Source organism: Fimicolochytrium jonesii (genome assembly GCF_025526975.1).
Source record: "Fimicolochytrium jonesii strain JEL569 chromosome Unknown EV422scaffold_15, whole genome shotgun sequence".
NCBI lineage: Eukaryota > Fungi > Chytridiomycota > Chytridiomycetes > Spizellomycetales > Powellomycetaceae > Fimicolochytrium > Fimicolochytrium jonesii.
The window spans coordinates 1-16724 of NW_026515682.1; the positions used below are offsets into that span (position 1 = coordinate 1).

The window sequence follows — 16724 nt, forward strand, 5'->3', positions numbered from 1 at the left end:
ACTCCTTTTGTTATGATCTCGACGACGGAGGCGGAAGCGAAGTAGAGAAGACAGGGCGAGAGTGATAGGCGACAAGAGATTGTATTGGCGAAACAAGAAACAAGGACTAGAACAGGAGATAAAAGGAACTGGTGTTGATCTGCTGGGGAGGATGTTATGGACGACGCGTCCATACCATGCGCTTACCTCATGACAGCATCCCAACAGTCAGTCAATGTCAATTCCCTGTCAAAACCTGACATCTGCCAAACCTCGCAGCCGCACGCAGCCGCGCTACCCCACACCTGCCACTGCCTTCATTTCTCCACGCAGCCGCACGTAGCCACACCTCCCAACACTCGGCGCTTACAAACCCTTCTCCATACTTCCCCACGTACCCGCCCACAGCCTCAGCGTAGCCACCCCATCCCCAGTCTTCTGTTTCTATGCTTCCCCACCCTTGGCGCTTCTCTTGGCTTCCCTCTCATTCCGTACCCTTCTGCTTCCCCACGCTTCCCCAGCCTTCCCAGAAAAACATAAATAGCCGCCTCCCCTGAGCTCCCCACTTCCTGATCCCCCAGCAGATCAACACCAGTTTCTTCCTAGTCTTGTTCTAGTTCTTGTTTCGGTCTGAATACCATTACCTGTCAACAACCTGCACCACAAGTCGCCTCTATTTCCATCGGCTCCGCCCATTCATAACAGTTTGATCTGCTCAACAACCCCCAGCCGCTGTACCTCCACGCCAAATCACCATGTCCGACGCCCTTCCCCTCACGGCTGAAGCCTGGCAAGCCATGTGCAATGCGATTGACGAACTTCGAGCGCAGAATACCACCCTACAAGCCGAACTAGCGCAAACCCAGACCACTGCCCCTGCCACCCACGCCCCCGAACCCAAGATCAGTCTCCCAGACAAATTTGATGGCACCCGAAGCAAGTTCCGTGGGTTCCTCAACCAAATCCGGCTCATGTTCGCCCTCCAACCCAGGCGCTACCCCAACGATCAGACCAAGATACGAACTATTGGCACCTACCTCACTGGCACCGCCCAGGCCTGGCTGGCGCCCCTTGTCGAACAAGACCATCATTCCCTTACGAACCTGGATGATTTCATCCAGCAAATGCAAGCAGTCTTTGGAGACAGCGACAGGATCCGCACGTCCGAAAACAAGCTCCAGAACCTTCGACAAACCCGCGCAGCAACAGAGTATGTAGCTGAATTCCGACAGCTGCAATGCGATGTGTCGTGGAATGACCAGGCATTGATTGCCACCTTCCGTCGCGGCCTCAAAGAAGACGTCAAGGACTTAATGCTCACGATGCCCCCTACCGCCTCAATCGACACCGTGATGGAACAGGCCATCCAATGTGACAACCGATTGTTTGAGCGCCGTCTAGAGCGAAGCAGGAACCGACAGCCATATGTGCCAGTTACCACTAGCCCCACCCTCATGAGCCCCGACAACCGCCCAGACGACCCTATGATCATTGACGCTGCTCGTCCGCGAGGACCCCTCACACCGCTAGAGCGCCAACACCGCATCACAAACAAACTTTGCCTCTACTGTGGTAAACCCGGCCACATAGCCAAACTCTGCCCGAACAAGATACGCACGGCGAATGTCGCGGTTAAGGAACCTGCACCCATCCAGGATTTTGCCCAAGTCCAGCTGCAGTAAAGGCCGAGCAGCTGGGCAACACCTGTCCTGGGCCTTCTCACCACGCAAGTACCGCCAAGGGAGAAGCCACAAAACCTTGCTCCGATCCTGGCATCTCCAGCAACACCCTTCTCCTGACCACCAACAATGTCAATCTCCTATCTGAGATACCCCCACCCATGCGGACTTTGGGCCCATCCTCACCATTCGAGTACCCTGTTTCCCTGCAGATATTGGCCCAGCGAGCTCCAGTTCAGCTTTCAGCACTACTCGACACCGGTGCGATGTCGTGCTTCATCGACGAAAGTTATGCCCGCAAGCACCGCATCCCACTTGTCAAGAAGGAGGACCCCATTGCGCTTGAACTGGTTGACGGACGTCCCAGCCATGCGGGCTCCATTACCCATCACACCCAACCTTTGGGCATGTGGGTCAACGACCATTTTGAGGAGGTGGTATTCCATGTGACATGTTCCCCGCATGCGCCAATCATCCTGGGGCTTCCCTGGTTTGAGCTCCATGATGTGGAGCTACATTGGAAGACTCGCACTCTTTGCGTCCGCTGCCATTGCGGTTTTGGACAATACGCCTCCTGGGATGCCCTGCCAACAGAACCTAGCCCGAAGCCCTCAAGAACCCCTGAACCTCTGATCCGTATCCATCAAGACGAGATTTCAGTCTCCCTAGCCCAGACACCCAACACACTGGACCCAGCACCCACACCGATCCACGTATCGTTTATCAGCGCCCCAGCTTTCCGTGTGGCGGCAAGGCATGACCAGGCATTCATTGCCTACGCCAATCCGACCAAGTCAGATTCCCAAGCCCTGGCGACCACTCCTCCAAAAGATCCGAAGGCCATCATTCCTGAAGAATACCAAGATTTTGCGGACGTCTTCGCCAAGAAGAACGCGGATACCCTCCCAGAGCACCGACCCTACGACTGTCTCATCGACTTAGAAGAAGGCAAACAGCCACCGTTCGGCCCGATCTATAGTCTCAGCGAGCCTGAAATGCAGGCACTCTGTGACTACCTTGAAGAGAACCTAGCTAAGGGGTTCATCAAGCACTCCAAGTCTCCCGCCGGTGCCCCAGTCCTCTTTGTCAAGAAAAAGGACGGTTCCCTCCGTCTGTGCGTCGACTATCGTGGACTCAATAATATCACCATCAAGAATCGCTATCCCTTGCCCTTGATTAACAGCATCATGGATCGTCTTCGAGGGGCACGCCGGCTCACCAAGATTGACCTCCGGGGAGCCTACAACCTTCTTCGGATCCGGCCAGGGGATGAATGGAAGACAGCGTTCCGATGTCGCTACGGCCTATTCGAGTATAATGTCATGCCGTTTGGGCTCACCAATGCCCCTGGAGTATTCCAACACCTCATGAACGACATATTCCGTGACATTCTCGACGTTTTTGTTGTGGTCTACCTTGACGACATTCTGATCTTCTCAAAAAACCCAGAAGACCACCCCAACCACGTCCGAGAGGTGCTCTCACGACTCCGCCAGCACGGGCTGTATGCGAAACCGGAAAAATGCGAATTCAACCGTGACTCTGTTGAGTTCCTGGGGTTTATCATCTCCAGCAAGGCATTTCCATGGACCCAAAGAAGACGGCTGCCATTACCGAATGGGAACCCCCAACGAATGTCAAAGGCATCCAGCGCTTCCTTGGTTTCGCCAACTTCTACCGGCGATTCATCAAAGGGTACTCTGCGATCGTTGCACCCCTGACCACGCTCACTCGCAAAGACTTGCCCTTCAAATGGACCCACGCTGCACACCTAGCTTTTGAAACCCTCAAGAAAGCCTTCACCTCTGCACCTATCCTGACTCACCCCGACCCTGACAAGCCCTTCATTGTCGAATCCGATGCCTCCGACTTTGCCCTTGGCGCCGTCCTCCTTCAACCCGATGACACAGATCAACTCCACCCCGTGGCCTTTCACTCCCGCACATTTACTCCTGAGGAAATCAACTATGAGATCTACGACAAGGAACTCCTGGCTATCCAAGACTCCTTGCTCAATGGCGACACCACCTCATTGGTGCCCGCCACAAGGTCATCGTTTACTGTGACCACAAGAACCTCCAGTACTTCATGACTACCCGTACCCTCAACCGCCGCCAATCCCGCTGGTCAATCTTCTTTGCTGATTTCGACTTTGTCATCACATACCGCCCTGGTACCCAGCAACACCAAGCTGACGCCCTCTCTCGTCGCTCTGAATACGAGCTAAGGGAGGGGGAAGAAGCATTCCGCTCCCAGGAAACCACGATCCTCACCCCTGACCATCTCCGCCTGGCCGCCACTTATCTGACCCCACTGGACTCCTCGCTCCTTGACCAAATCAAAGCTGCCCTGGCATCCGATGTGTTTGCGCAAACCATCCGGCGACAGCTTAGGGCCCCCATTGCCCAGCAATCTCAAGAAGACCAAGAACGGATAAAGCGATTCTCCGAGGAAAATGGGGTTCTGCTGTACGACAACCTTGTCTACGTCCCCACCAACAAGCTCCGTGCTGAGATCTGCCGGGACATGCATGACACGCGTTTGGCAGGACACTACGGCATGTCAAAGACCCTGGAGCTCATCTCACGCAACTACTGGTGGCCTAGCCAGTGGCGTTTTGTCAAGTCCTACATCAGGTCCTGCGACGTATGTGCTCAAGCCAAGACCAGCAGACACAAGCCCTACGGTCTCCTCCAACCCCTGCAGGTCCCTGACCGCCCCTGGGGGTCAATTTCCATTGGACCCAAAGACAGATCTACCCGCCAGTGATGGGGTTGATTCTGTGCTCGTTGTCATCTGCCGGTTCACCAAGATGGCGCACTTTGTACCGTGCAGGAAAACTGCCACCGCTGAGTCAACTGCAGATCTGATCTGGCACCATGTCATCCGGCTCCATGGACTCCCCGACGATATTGTATCTGACCGTGGCCCACAGTTCAACTCCCACTTCTGGAAACGTCTCTTCGCTCTCCTGGGAACCAAGGTCAACCTCTCATCGGCGTTCCATCCCCAGAGCGATGGACAAACCGAGCGGACCAATCAGATTCTTGAGCAATACCTTCGCTGCTTTTGCAACTATCAACAAGATAACTGGAAGGAACTCTTGTCTTCTGCTGAGTTCTCTTACAATAACACCATCCACTCCGCCACCCAGACAACCCCCTTCTACGCCAACTATGGGTTCCATCCTCGATTCAGTCTGGCTTCCGCCACCACAACCGAATCCCTTAATCCTGCAGCCGAAGCTCGTGCCAACCATCTCAAGGAAATCCATGAACAGCTTGCCACTGAGCTCAAGGAGGCCCAAGGACGCATGAAGCGCTTTGCCGATGCTAAGAGGGCACCTGGCCCAGACATGAAACCCGGGGACAGTGTCTGGCTCTTACAGCGGAATCTCAAGACTCTCCGACCTTCCCAGAAACTTGATCACCGTAAGATTGGCCCCTTCACAATCACGGAGAAGATCAACTCGGTCACATATCGCCTCAAGCTTCCCCCATCCTACAAAATTCACAACGTCTTCCATGTCTCCCTTCTTGAACCACGTTTCACCATTCCGGAGCGAACTTAGCCAGAACCCACCCCACCAGAAGAAGTCGAAGGACAGGAGGAATGGATTGTGGAAGACATTCTTGACTCCCGTATTCGACGCACGCACCTTCAGTACCTCATCAAGTGGCAGGGTTGGCCAAGCTCGGAGAACACATGGGAGCCAGTGGAACACCTTGCCCGATGTCAAGAGCTTGTTGCCCAGTTCCACCAAAAGTACCCCAACAAACCCCGACCAAAGCCTGCCAACATCAAAACAACATCCGGACGCCGTGGCTAAAGGAGGGGGTGATGTTATGGACGACGCGTCCATACCATGCGCTTACCTCATGACAGCATCCCAACAGTCAGTCAATGTCAATTCCCTGTCAAAACCTGACATCTGCCAAACCTCGCAGCCGCACGCAGCCGCGCTACCCCACACCTGCCACTGCCTTCATTTCTCCACGCAGCCGCACGTAGCCACACCTCCCAACACTCGGCGCTTACAAACCCTTCTCCATACTTCCCCACGTACCCGCCCACAGCCTCAGCGTAGCCACCCCATCCCCAGTCTTCTGTTTCCATACTTCCCCACGTACCCGCCCACAGCCTCAGCGTAGCCACCCCATCCCCAGTCTTCTGTTTCTATGCTTCCCCACCCTTGGCGCTTCTCTTGGCTTCCCTCTCATTCCGTACACTTCTGCTTCCCCACGCTTCCCCAGCCTTCCCAGAAAAACATAAATAGCCGCCTCCCCTCAGCTCCCCACTTCCTGATCCCCCAGCAGATCAACACCAGTTTCTTCCTAGTCTTGTTCTAGTTCTTGTTTCGGTCTGAATACCATTACCTGTCAACAACCTGCACCACAAGTCGCCTCTATTTCCATCGACTCCGCCCATTCATAACAGAGGAAGGGAATGGACGAAGAGAGGCCGGCTATTTATAGATAGGCAACCCAGCAGATCAGAGAACAACAACAACAAGAGGGGACTGGGGGGGCGCCAGCTATGCTCCTAGAGCGTGCGTGGCGAGCGTAGAGAGCATTGCTACAGCTGCTGGCTATGGGGAAGTAGTGGGGGGTGTGGAGAAGCCGAGGGGGGATTGGTGAAATGAGAGGAGAGAGGAGGAGTGGCGATATTGCGGGAGGATTGGCGAAATGAGATGAGAGAGGGGGAGTGGCATTGACATTGACATTGACACTGACATTGACACTGACATTGACATTGACATTGGCGTTTGACATTTGGCGGTTGACATTGGCGGCTGTCAGTAGGTAAGCTTATGGTATGGGCGCGTCGTCCATAACATCACCCCTCTCTTTAGCGGTGGCGGCGGCGGCGTCGAGTTTGGTGTGGCCGCAGAGGAGGTGCTACGGGGACAGAGGAAGGCTTGTTGGGGTACGCGTTGTGGAAGTCCTGGAGGAGTGCGTCGGTATGGGTGAGGTGTTCCACGGGCTCCCAGGTGTTCTCAGAGTCAGGGCAGCCCTGCCATTTGACCAAGTACTGAAGGCGACGACGATGGATGCGAGAGTCAAGGATGGCTTTGACAACCCACTCTTCTTGACCCTCAATGGTCTCTGGGGGCGCGGGTTCGGGTTCGTGTCGTTCGGGGATGGTGAAGCGGGGTTCGAGGAGCGAGACATGGAAGACATTGTGGATTTTGTACGTAGGCGGGAGCTTGAGCCGGTAGGCGACGGGATTGATTTTTTCAACGATGGGGAATGGCCCAATCTTGCGATGGTCGAGTTTCTGAGAGGGCCGGGTTGTCTGGAGGTTTTTGCGGAGGAGCCAGACGTGGTCGCCAGGCTTGAAGTCCGGTCCAGGAATTCGTTTGGCGTCAGCGTAGCGCTTCATTTGATCTTGGGCTTCCTTGAGCTCGAGGGCGAGCTGTTCATGGACTTCCCTGATTTGTTTAGCGCGGGCTTCAGCGGCGGAGTTGACGGATTCGGAGGTAGCAGAAGCCGCGAAACTGAAGCGGGGGTGGAGACCCTTGTTGGCGTAGAAGGGGGTGGTCTGGGAGGCGGACTGATGGGTGTTGTTGTAGGCGAACTCGGCGGACGACAGAAACTGTTTCCAGTTGTCCTGTTGGTGGTTGCAAAAGCATCGGAGATACTGCTCCAGGATCTGGTTGGTGCGTTCCGTCTGGCCATCGCTCTGGGAGTGGAAGGCCGAGGAGAGGTTGGCTTTTGCCCCAAGGAGTTCGAGAAGTCGACGCCAGAACCGGGACTTAAACTGGAGTCCTCGGTCAGAGATGACGTTGTCGGGGAGGCCGTGGAGACGGATGATGTTGTGGAAGCCTAGGTCGGCGGTGAATTCGGCGGATTCTGACTCGCTGCAGGCGATGAAGTGGGCCATCTTGGTGAGGCGACAGTTGACGTTCAGGATGGAGTCGTACCCGTCCACAGGAGGCAGACCGGTGATAAAGTCCAGGGACCAAGATCCCCAAGGGCGGGTAGGGATACTGTTGGGCTGGATTAGGTCGTATGGTTTGTGTCGACTGGATTTCGCTTGGCTACAGGTATCGCAGGACTTGACGTAGGCCTTGACAAAGCGCCACTGGCTGGGCCACCAGTAGTTGCGGGAGGCGAGTTCGAGCGTCTTGGACATCCCAAAGTGGCCGGCTAGGGATGTATCGTGCATGTCGTGGCAGACTTCAGCTCGGAGCTCGTTGGTGGGGGACATAGACCAGGTTATCGTGCAGCAGGATCCCATCTTCATCTGAGAACCGCTTGATACGATCTTGGGTTTCCTCAGTTCGTTGGGCGAGGGGTATCTTGAGCTTTTCGCGAATGGTCTTAGCGAGGGGATCAGAGGCCTGGGCGGCCTTAATCTTGTCAAGCAGCGTGGTATCCATGGGTGTGAGGTAGGCAGCCGCGAGTCGAAGGCGTTCGGGAGTCAAAATTGTGGTTGCCTGGGAGCGGAACGCTTCTTCCCTCTCTTTTAGCTCATGTTCGGAGCGTCGGGAGAGGGCATTGGCTTGGTGCTGCTGGGAACCGGGGCGATAGGTAATGACAAAGTCAAAATCTGAGAAGAATATCGACCAGCGGGCTTGGCGGCGGTTCAGGGTGCGGGTGGTCATGAAGTACTGAAGGTTTTTATCGTCGGAGTAAACGGTGATCTTGTGACGGGCGCCAATGAGATGGTGTCGCCACTGGGCAAAAGTGTTATGGACGACGCGCCCATACCATAAGCTTACCTACTGACAGCCGCCAATGTCAACCGCCAAACGTCAAACGCCAATGTCAATGTCAATGTCAGTGTCAATGTCAGTGTCAATGTCAATGTCAATGCCACTCCCCCTCTCTCCTCTCATTTCGCCAATCCTCTTGCAATATCGCCACTCCTCCTCTCTCCTCTCATTTTGCCAATCCCCCCTCGGCTTCTCCACACCCCCCACTACTTCCCCATAGCCAGCAGCTGTAGCAATGCTCTCTACGCTCGCCACGCACGTTCTAGGAGCATAGCTGGCGCCCCCTCAGTCCCCTCTTGTTGTTGTTGTTCTCTGATGCTGGGTTGCCTATCTATAAATAGCCGGCCTCTCTTCATCCATTCCCTTCCTCCCCAGCAGATCAACACCAGTTCTTCTCATCTCCTGTTCTAGTCCTTGTTTCTTGTTTCGCCAATACAATCTCTTGTCGCCTATCACACTCGCCCTGTCTTCTCTACTTTGCTTCCGCCCCCGTCGTCGAGATCATAACAGTTTCCTCACAAAACCCTCTTTTTTGAGCAGCCATACCATCCCACAGACATGCAGGACAACCTATTCCATTTGCATACGGCTCCAGTTGCCTACTTTGGCCAATCCCCTCTAAGTGTCTGTGGGGGTAGATGTTGCAACAAACTTAACACAGAGGCCCAAAAGTCTGAGTAGTAAAACTGTCTTTCGTTGGCCATTTTTGGGTAAAACTTGCCAGTTAGAGGTGTCAAACCCTGAACCAGTGCTTTCTTCACCAAACTGCCTAATCAATCTTTCTGCTAGCATGTCTGGCTGTCAAGATACTGCTCAACATGTGCAGCAACTTTGGGTCTGCGAAAACCTCGTTAAGTCCAAAAGTCGTCAAAAAGCTGTCAGTGGCTTAGCCAGGGTGGACCTGAGCTGTACGTAGTAAGACCACCGCGCGCGTCACTGCCGTTTTCGCTGCCCACGGTAATCGACAGAATTCAACGGCCGTCCTCCGTTGGAAAAAGTGGGGCACTTGGGGATGTGGACGAAAAGCTCCCAATCTTGAGTCTTGACTGTTGACTCGTCTCCTCCTCCCCCTATCTCGCCTCCGTACGTGGGTCGACTGAGCAGCACACCCAATGTCCCGACGGCCTCAAGAGAAACGGGCCTCCACCTTATCCTCCTCCACAGCGCCAACAGATGGCTTCTCCACGCCTACTGGAACGCCATCTGAAATAACCCGTAGAGCCTACTTTCCTGTTGTGGGAGTGCATTCCGCAAGTGCATCGACCGAAGGGGAAAGTTCTACGGAGGGTCATCGTCAGAGGGCCACATCGACCGGAACTGAGGCCCCTCTTCTACCTTCGGCGATATCAGAAGGCGGTGGGTCTGAGGCACCGGCACCCGCCTGGCAATCGGACTATTCGATTGTTGCAATGCCAACGGGTAGTACGTCTGAGTTGAACCTACTGGGGAACACAAACACAAATCCCACCCTCTCCCCTGGTCACAAGTCGAATTGGAGGGAAACAAAGGAAAAGCTTCATCGAAACTTCAAAGTCAACAGCGCTGGAGCTCAGGTGGCGTTTACAATAGTACTCGTGGCTTTGTTTACCCTTATCAATCCGTTGCAAGACGCCGCGCCGACGAATACGCTATATCTACCGATCGCAGCGATAGTCGTCGCTTCCCGTAAGTGCTATGGCAGGCGATAGCGCACTTGAACGAGAAATGCACTTTCTGAACCCGTTTCCCATCAGCAAATCAAACCATATCCGTACGACTATATACCCAGCGCCTCATTGGCGTGTTTGTAGCAGGATGTGCAGCATTAGCTGTATTAGGGTTGGACGCTGTCATCCCACCGAAAAGCTGCATAGATTGTGCATGGAAACCCTACGCCGTTGGCATCATATTATTTGCCTTCATTTACGGCTCTGTCAGCATTCGGGAAAGCGTTCCCGGGCAGGCCTACACCTCGAAGCTTACCGACCTAACGTTCATCATCACTCTGGTACGTAGCTGGCAAACCATGGCTTTTCAGGACGACGGAAACTGATGGCCGCCACCTTAGCTAGGAGCTTATGATGACCTGAAAAAGAATCCCGATAGCGCGAGATACGCACCGCCACTGGGCCGAATGGCTAGCATGGTCTTTGGCTTGCTGCTGACTATGTTTGGGGCATCGGTGTTCTGGCCGGTTCGCGTCAATCTTGTCCATAGGATCACCGCTGGGAATCTTTTCAAGGACATGGCGTCCTATTTCAAGGATCTAGTGGAGCAAGGGTAACTTCCTTTCACATCGTACTTTGTGTGTGAGCTATCAACTGACTTTGAGAGCGTCTCAGTTACGTTCGGGAATTGCCCGAGATGTTGACGCTATACACGAGGCCGCGCATGTACTCCAAACGAACGGATACGACCGAAAGCATCGCGGTGGCAGGGGGTATGGACGTGATTGGGTCGGAAGAAGCCGCTGCGGCGCCACGACTGAAAGTCCGTGAAAATGGCACTCCCCGATTTACGAAAGGAAGTAGCATGGCATGGCTTCTGGGTAGGCCGGAACCTCATGATGTGGAGCACGGCAACCAAGATGTGGAAGAGATCAACACCGATGCCCCAGAAGAAACCAAATCGCCGTGGGAAAGGGCGCTCGATGATGTTCTGAAGGATGATGACCACGACCCGAACGACATTGTGCTGCAGTTTCATCAGAAGACCCACCCCATAGCTGTGGGCATTATCAGGACGTTGGAGAAGGAGAGAGCGCGTTTGGAGGCTTCTTATCAAGTTGAAGTCAGGTTGCATCAAAAACCTCATTTTGTTCCCGTAGCTCCCCTGACACAAGTAATAAGACGTCTTAGGTATGGATTGAGACGTTGAGTGAAACATCGGCACTCTACGCTAGGAAGATGGTGCTAACACAGCCTTATCTATAGGCTACTATTCTATCAGCTCAGCGGCTTATACAGCGATCGCCTCATCACTCTCCGCGCACTCTCTCCACGATTTCTGGATTCCTCATACATCACCGAAAACACCGCTTTGTCCGAATGGGTTGCAGTATGGATGCAAGACGCGACGTCTATGATCAAACTCATGCACGCCCGCTCGCAGCAAGCCGAAGGTGGCACCGCTTTCAGCATGCAAAAGTACTCGCTGTCACTGTGCAATGCGTTGACGGATATAGGGGAGATTGTGCTGCTTACCACAGTGCAAGGGGCTCGAGTGATTGGAAGCGCGGAACTTGCCGCGCGGCTAGCGGTCACAGTTAACGAATTGGTCGCGAGACGGCATTTCCTGGAAGCGGAGCTGTTGGCGATGCGGAAACAGTTGATCGATGGTCCCCCGCTTGTCTTTCCTCGTCTTCGCGACGAGACACACGAACAACCGGAGCTGGGCGCGGGACCATCAGCGACCTCAGCCCGTCCCCAATTCCAGTCACAGCCAAGCGAAGGTCATGGGAGCCGAGTCTTTGGACACCAGCAACCGTCAAGCTCGAGGGCGTTCCCGCCAGCGCCGGAGCTTGGGAATGTGGCGGCCGCGCAGGCGGAGAACCAAGCCATTCTCGCCTTTCAATACTCGACGTACATCCATGTGTGGGAAATCACCGAAGTCGTTCTGTCATCCGCGCGGGCCGTTGGGAAACTCATCAAGGTGTACAGCTAGCTCGTGTGAACCGCCCAAGCCGCTGCGTTCTCAGCGTTGTGCATACTATACCAACAGGCTTCTTTGCTGTGATCTGGTAATTCTGTATCTCATAGTTTGTAAATATACCACCGCCATTCTTTTTGGACCTTCGCACACTCGGCACGCGGAATCTGATAAAGTCCTTTGATGAAGTCCTTGCCCCAGTGGGAGCTGTATTCAAAATAAAGATATCAAGCATGTGTCCGCCGTCTACACAAGAATGTCCCTGGCTACTCCAAAAAAAACCTCTACACAAGAATGTCCCTGGCTACTCCAAAAAAAACGTCTACCTCGACGAAATCAAAAAAGGGCATCCGAAAGGACATCGACCAATACCCCTCCTAACGCGTAAGTCCTCCTAATCGCAAGTCGTCCCAAAGACTGCTATTCTATGCTACTCTGCCTATTGCTCGACAAACGGCGGCAAGCTAAGCTGACATTGATACCGTTCCCGAATGACCCCACTCGCCACGCCGATTCTGATGGAGCGGCCACCAAGTCTTGAATAAACCTTGCATGTTTTGGTTGACGGTTCATAGAGGAACGCGAGGCATCTGGGCTTCTCTACGCAGAGGAGGATGCAAGATGGAATGTTCTTCACATTCAGTTCCGCCGCCAGCGAATCTCCGTCCCAGGCTATACTGTCGCGGATATCCTTTTTGCCTTCCATGACGATGCGATAATTGTTGATGATCGTTTTTTGCGCGGTCGATGCCGTCGTGTCTTCTGTTGCATTGTACCAATAGCGACCGCCTATGACCGTCTCGGGGCGGAACAGTTGAAATTCCATGAGGTCGGCAAATGTCGTCCGGCCCCATCCGCCCCATGATGGTCCGGCTTTCGTTTCCTCGCTAGCCGCAGTGGGTGCTGTATGGGGTTTCCGGATAGGATCCGTAGCCATTTCCGCGTCGAAGGCGTCTTGAACGTCATGTTCGCGCATGCGGTGGGCCGTGACTGGCGAACGACACGGGTCTTCCGCCCAAATAAACTCTGGGGGGTCAACGCCGGGTTGATTGAAACGCGGCGAGCCGGCTCTCCAATCGTGCATGAAGAATCCAAATGGATGATCCACATCAGGAGGGGCGACTCCCAAGTAAGCCAGACATGCCCCAATGGCCTGGTCCCCTGTCAGACAAGTGGCGGTCCTCTCAGCGCACTCTTGCTGGGCGGGTAGAAACTCGCGGAAAGCACCGCGAGAGACGAGGATGCCCCCACCACCTTGTATAAAGCGATGGGCTGGAGTAGGACGTGAGGCGCCGACCATTTTACAGCCTCCACCATAAAACGCCCATCCAAGCTGGTAGGGAATGGAGGCGTTGATGGGAGCGAGAAAGGCAAGAAGATTTTCGGCGAAGATATAAGTGTCATCGTCGATAATGAAGTACCAGTCCTTGTCAGGAAACAAGGACCATGCTAACCCATATCCCCCGACGTATTTCGGCGCATCCTTTGCCCACCCGCTCAGCCACGGTTTCGGGTGTGGGAAAGCATGGATAGTAGCGGTTCCCAACCTCCCGGGCGCATCCGATACATAGACGACATTCCTGAAGCGGGGCAGGAATGTCGTCACTTGCTGAAGGAGACGCTCGTTCATCGTTTCCTTGCCAGTCTTTGCTATTATGACAACGTGGTCTAGGCGCGGGTCTGGGAATATTTGCGAAGACAAGGGACATGACGCGGCGACAGCTGGCGGTTGAGGCAAGGGAGGAGGCGAGGGAGCAGGGAATGCAGGAGGCGGTACTAGAGGCGAGGCTGGAGGCGTGACTGGAGGCGAGGAGAGCAAAACGCTTGAGTTGCTTCGTTGCCCGCTGAATGTTTGAGTGAAGTGGACCGTCTTGCCGCGATTGAGCCTGGGGGCCGAGAACGAGTAGATGAGGGAGCAAGCGACGAGGGCGAACAAGGTCACCGCGAGAGCTCTCTGCGAAACCGGCATCCTTTGGTGTGGTGACGGAAAGCTTCTCTCACTTTCTCTCGCTTGCTGCCGGTGGAGTAGATAGGACTGATACGGCGTTCATGTTTCTACCATCTTCCCCATAGACGCAAGGCTTCAAGGCCGCAGGTGGGCGCCCTTTGTGAAGCCCTCGAACCTTCGGTCACGGGTTTACCTCAAGTTAAAATCAAAGCGTCCTGCGAGTCCTGCGATGCAGAAAGGAGGGGGTTCGTTGCGGCGCCCGTTTCACGGCGGGCCAGATTCCATGGAACATACAGTAACGGCTCTGGGCGCACGGAGATTCAACCAACTACATAGGTTCGCTCTCACATTTGTGCACGCTAGCGACCCTCAGAACGCAACTTTCGCCACTGACAGCGGTTGGTCACACAGAGTGCAACTTGCGAGTTGCACGCTGCAGCAGACCCATTTCGCCGAGATGCATCTTACTACTTATTGCTGCTGAGACGCATGGTAGCCTAGAAAGGCCTTGTGGTGCTTGCCTACCGGAAGCATCATTGCAGATGGCGAATTTACGATTATTTCTGGGTTGAGTGCTGTGGTTAAGGGGAGTTAGGGTTAGAGCATGCTCGCTTCAACTCGCTTGCACATGCCAGCTTGATGGCTCACGCGGCAATGCGGCGTCGGAACAATAAGGCCGGCCCAAGAATAGCAAGAAACGCCGACGAACAGACAGTCAGAAGGTCAGCGAATTCCACGTATTATACGTCCTCTTCTGATACCTCCCGTTTTGGTGCCGCCCGGTGCGTGTGCTTGGCGGTATATACGGGCCAGGGTGGAAGTTTCGGGTCCTCTTCGAACGGAAACTTCTACAATTTCGAACTCCGCAATTCTTAATTTCGACATCTTTTCCACATAAATCTTCTTGCTCACATATGAGCGCATTGTTTGACTCAAACGCAGTACTGCTCACTGGGTTGGCTGCAGCATGGTGTCTAGAGTATCCCGAAGCGGATCCTCACTCAACCTTCGGTGACCTCGAATTCGACCTCGATGACCACGGCGCCTCGCAGCATGACGCGCAAGGCTCAACGGCAGCCCCGGTCGGGATGCTAAAGCGGACGCTCTCGAAGTTGAGTATACGGTCGCTTACCTCGCCTTCCCCAAAGTCGCCCGAACCTGCGCCCTCAACCGCTTTGGTTCCCGCAACCGCGCCCTGCGCGACTGTTTTGCAAACAACGTGGGACGAATTGGCGGTGATGGCTGCCTTTGGTTCGCATCAAGTGCAAACACTGGCAAACGGGATAATGGACGTCGCAACAACCGGAGCTGCCAGGCCTTCATGGAACAAAGCAATGCATATCGGCGTATATTTAGTCCGCTCTAATTTCGCCTTCAACGGCATTTCGATTCCGCGTTTGCGATTATGGTCTGGGCGCGTAGGTGCCGGCGCATCAAGCTTGCCGCATGGTGTGCAGGCAAAAGAGGTCACTTTCACGGTCGACCGTGACCAGCTGATGACATTTGAGGACCAGGGGGCCGAGTGGAGGAAAGGAAAGCAGGCGGAAAGATATCCGACGGTTCTCCCAGAGAATGCAAAGAAATGGGATGCCGCTAGCCGTGTGTATGACCTAAAAGGAGAGTGGATCGAGTACGACGACAAGATACCACCACCGCGTGACGAATTATTCGGATTCAGACGGTGGGCTGGCTCATGGATCCGTCGCCAACCGAAAGAAGAACCATCGCAAACCCCCACACCACCACCAGAACGAGAACGCCGCGATAAAGTCATCTACTTCCTCCATGGTGGAGCATATATTGGCGGCACCACGCAATTGTACCGTCTCCTCTCTGGGCGTCTAGCCAAGGAGACGAACTGCAAGGTCTTCGCACTCGATTACCGCCTAGCACCTGAGCACGCCTTCCCTGCTGCCCTCCACGACGCGTTCACGGGCTATCTTTACATGATCAACCCCCAACATTCCTGTTTCAAGCATCTAAACCCGGCACATGATCCAATAGATCCCAAAGACATCATACTGATGGGCGACTCGGCCGGTGGAGGCCTCGTAATGTGTCTCTTGAATTACCTCAACCTGTACCTCCGGTCTCCCACGGGTCAGCACCTTGTGCCGCTACCAAGCGGTGCTGCGCTGATGAGTCCATGGGTCGATCTCGCTTTTACGTCCGAATCGTGGTCCACCAATGCTACGTTCGACTGGTTACCCTCCAACGCTCGACAGATACATGATCACATCGTTCCTGGTGTCCCTCATCCTGTGTACATGTACTTGTACGGCGAAGACTCGCCGAATCCTCCGACCGATCTCATCGGGTTGTATCCGTCCAACCCTCTGGATTCAGAAGACGCGTCTGAAGTGGATTCGACATGCGCCGCGCAGTTCATCCGCGATCGAGTAGAACAGTTCGTGCGGCACCCTCTGGTTTCGCCCATCTTTGCCGAAACGTACGCAGGCTTGCCGCCCATCCTCATTCAAGCGGGCGAAGCTGAAGTCCTGCGAGACGATTCGCTTGCATTGGCGTTCAAGTACGACCGGGACAACGTGGGGAGGCACGGGTTCAAAGGCTGGGTGCGCCACGAGATGTTTACAGACATGGTGCATATCTTTGTGATGATGAGCTGGACGAAGGAGAGCACGTCGGCCATGCAGCGCATCAATTATTTCCTGGACGAGTTGGAAGTCGGACACCCACTAGAACCAATCTGTGTTGAGGACGACGTAACCGTGGATTCACACGTGTCACTTTAGAGGCGAACGATGAACTAGCG

General features: G+C 54.4%; 3 protein-coding genes across 3 annotated transcripts; 2 read left to right on the top strand and 1 right to left on the bottom strand.

Moving 5' to 3' along the window:
- Positions 1–9341: 9341 nt before the first annotated feature.
- Positions 9342–12337, top strand: EV422DRAFT_532348 (uncharacterized protein). The gene is made up of 6 exons (XM_053070528.1): positions 9342–10041; positions 10110–10363; positions 10424–10635; positions 10698–11213; positions 11289–12277; positions 12315–12337. Exons 1-5 carry the CDS (start codon positions 9489–9491, stop codon positions 12016–12018), a joined length of 2265 nt encoding a protein of 754 aa, XP_052924628.1. The 5' UTR covers positions 9342–9488; the 3' UTR covers positions 12019–12277; positions 12315–12337.
- Positions 12338–12421: 84 nt separating this feature from the next.
- Positions 12422–14081, bottom strand: EV422DRAFT_86546 (uncharacterized protein). Its single transcript, XM_053074464.1, has one exon. The coding sequence runs from the start codon at positions 13970–13972 to the stop codon at positions 12443–12445; it is 1530 nt and encodes a 509-aa protein (XP_052924629.1). The 5' UTR covers positions 13973–14081; the 3' UTR covers positions 12422–12442.
- Positions 14082–15447: 1366 nt separating this feature from the next.
- EV422DRAFT_497470 (Alpha/Beta hydrolase protein) lies at positions 15448–16704 on the top strand (the record flags this gene model as incomplete). The annotated part of the gene is made up of 3 exons (XM_053067948.1): positions 15448–15919; positions 15956–16200; positions 16336–16704. 3 exons carry the CDS (start codon positions 15448–15450, stop codon positions 16702–16704), a joined length of 1086 nt encoding a protein of 361 aa, XP_052924630.1.
- Positions 16705–16724: the final 20 nt, after the last annotated feature.

Bases quoted from the DNA above. Each gene is read 5' to 3' on its own strand.
- EV422DRAFT_86546 (XM_053074464.1), bottom strand. From the start codon at position 13,972: ATGCCGGTTTCGCAGAGAGCTCTCGCGGTGACCTTGTTCGCCCTCGTC.
- EV422DRAFT_532348 (XM_053070528.1), top strand. From the start codon at position 9,489: ATGTCCCGACGGCCTCAAGAGAAACGGGCCTCCACCTTATCCTCCTCC. The intron at 10,042-10,109 runs GTAAGTGCTATG...GTTTCCCATCAG, and splicing joins AGCGATAGTCGTCGCTTCCC to CAAATCAAACCATATCCGTA. The intron at 11,214-11,288 runs GTATGGATTGAG...CCTTATCTATAG, and splicing joins CAAGTAATAAGACGTCTTAG to GCTACTATTCTATCAGCTCA.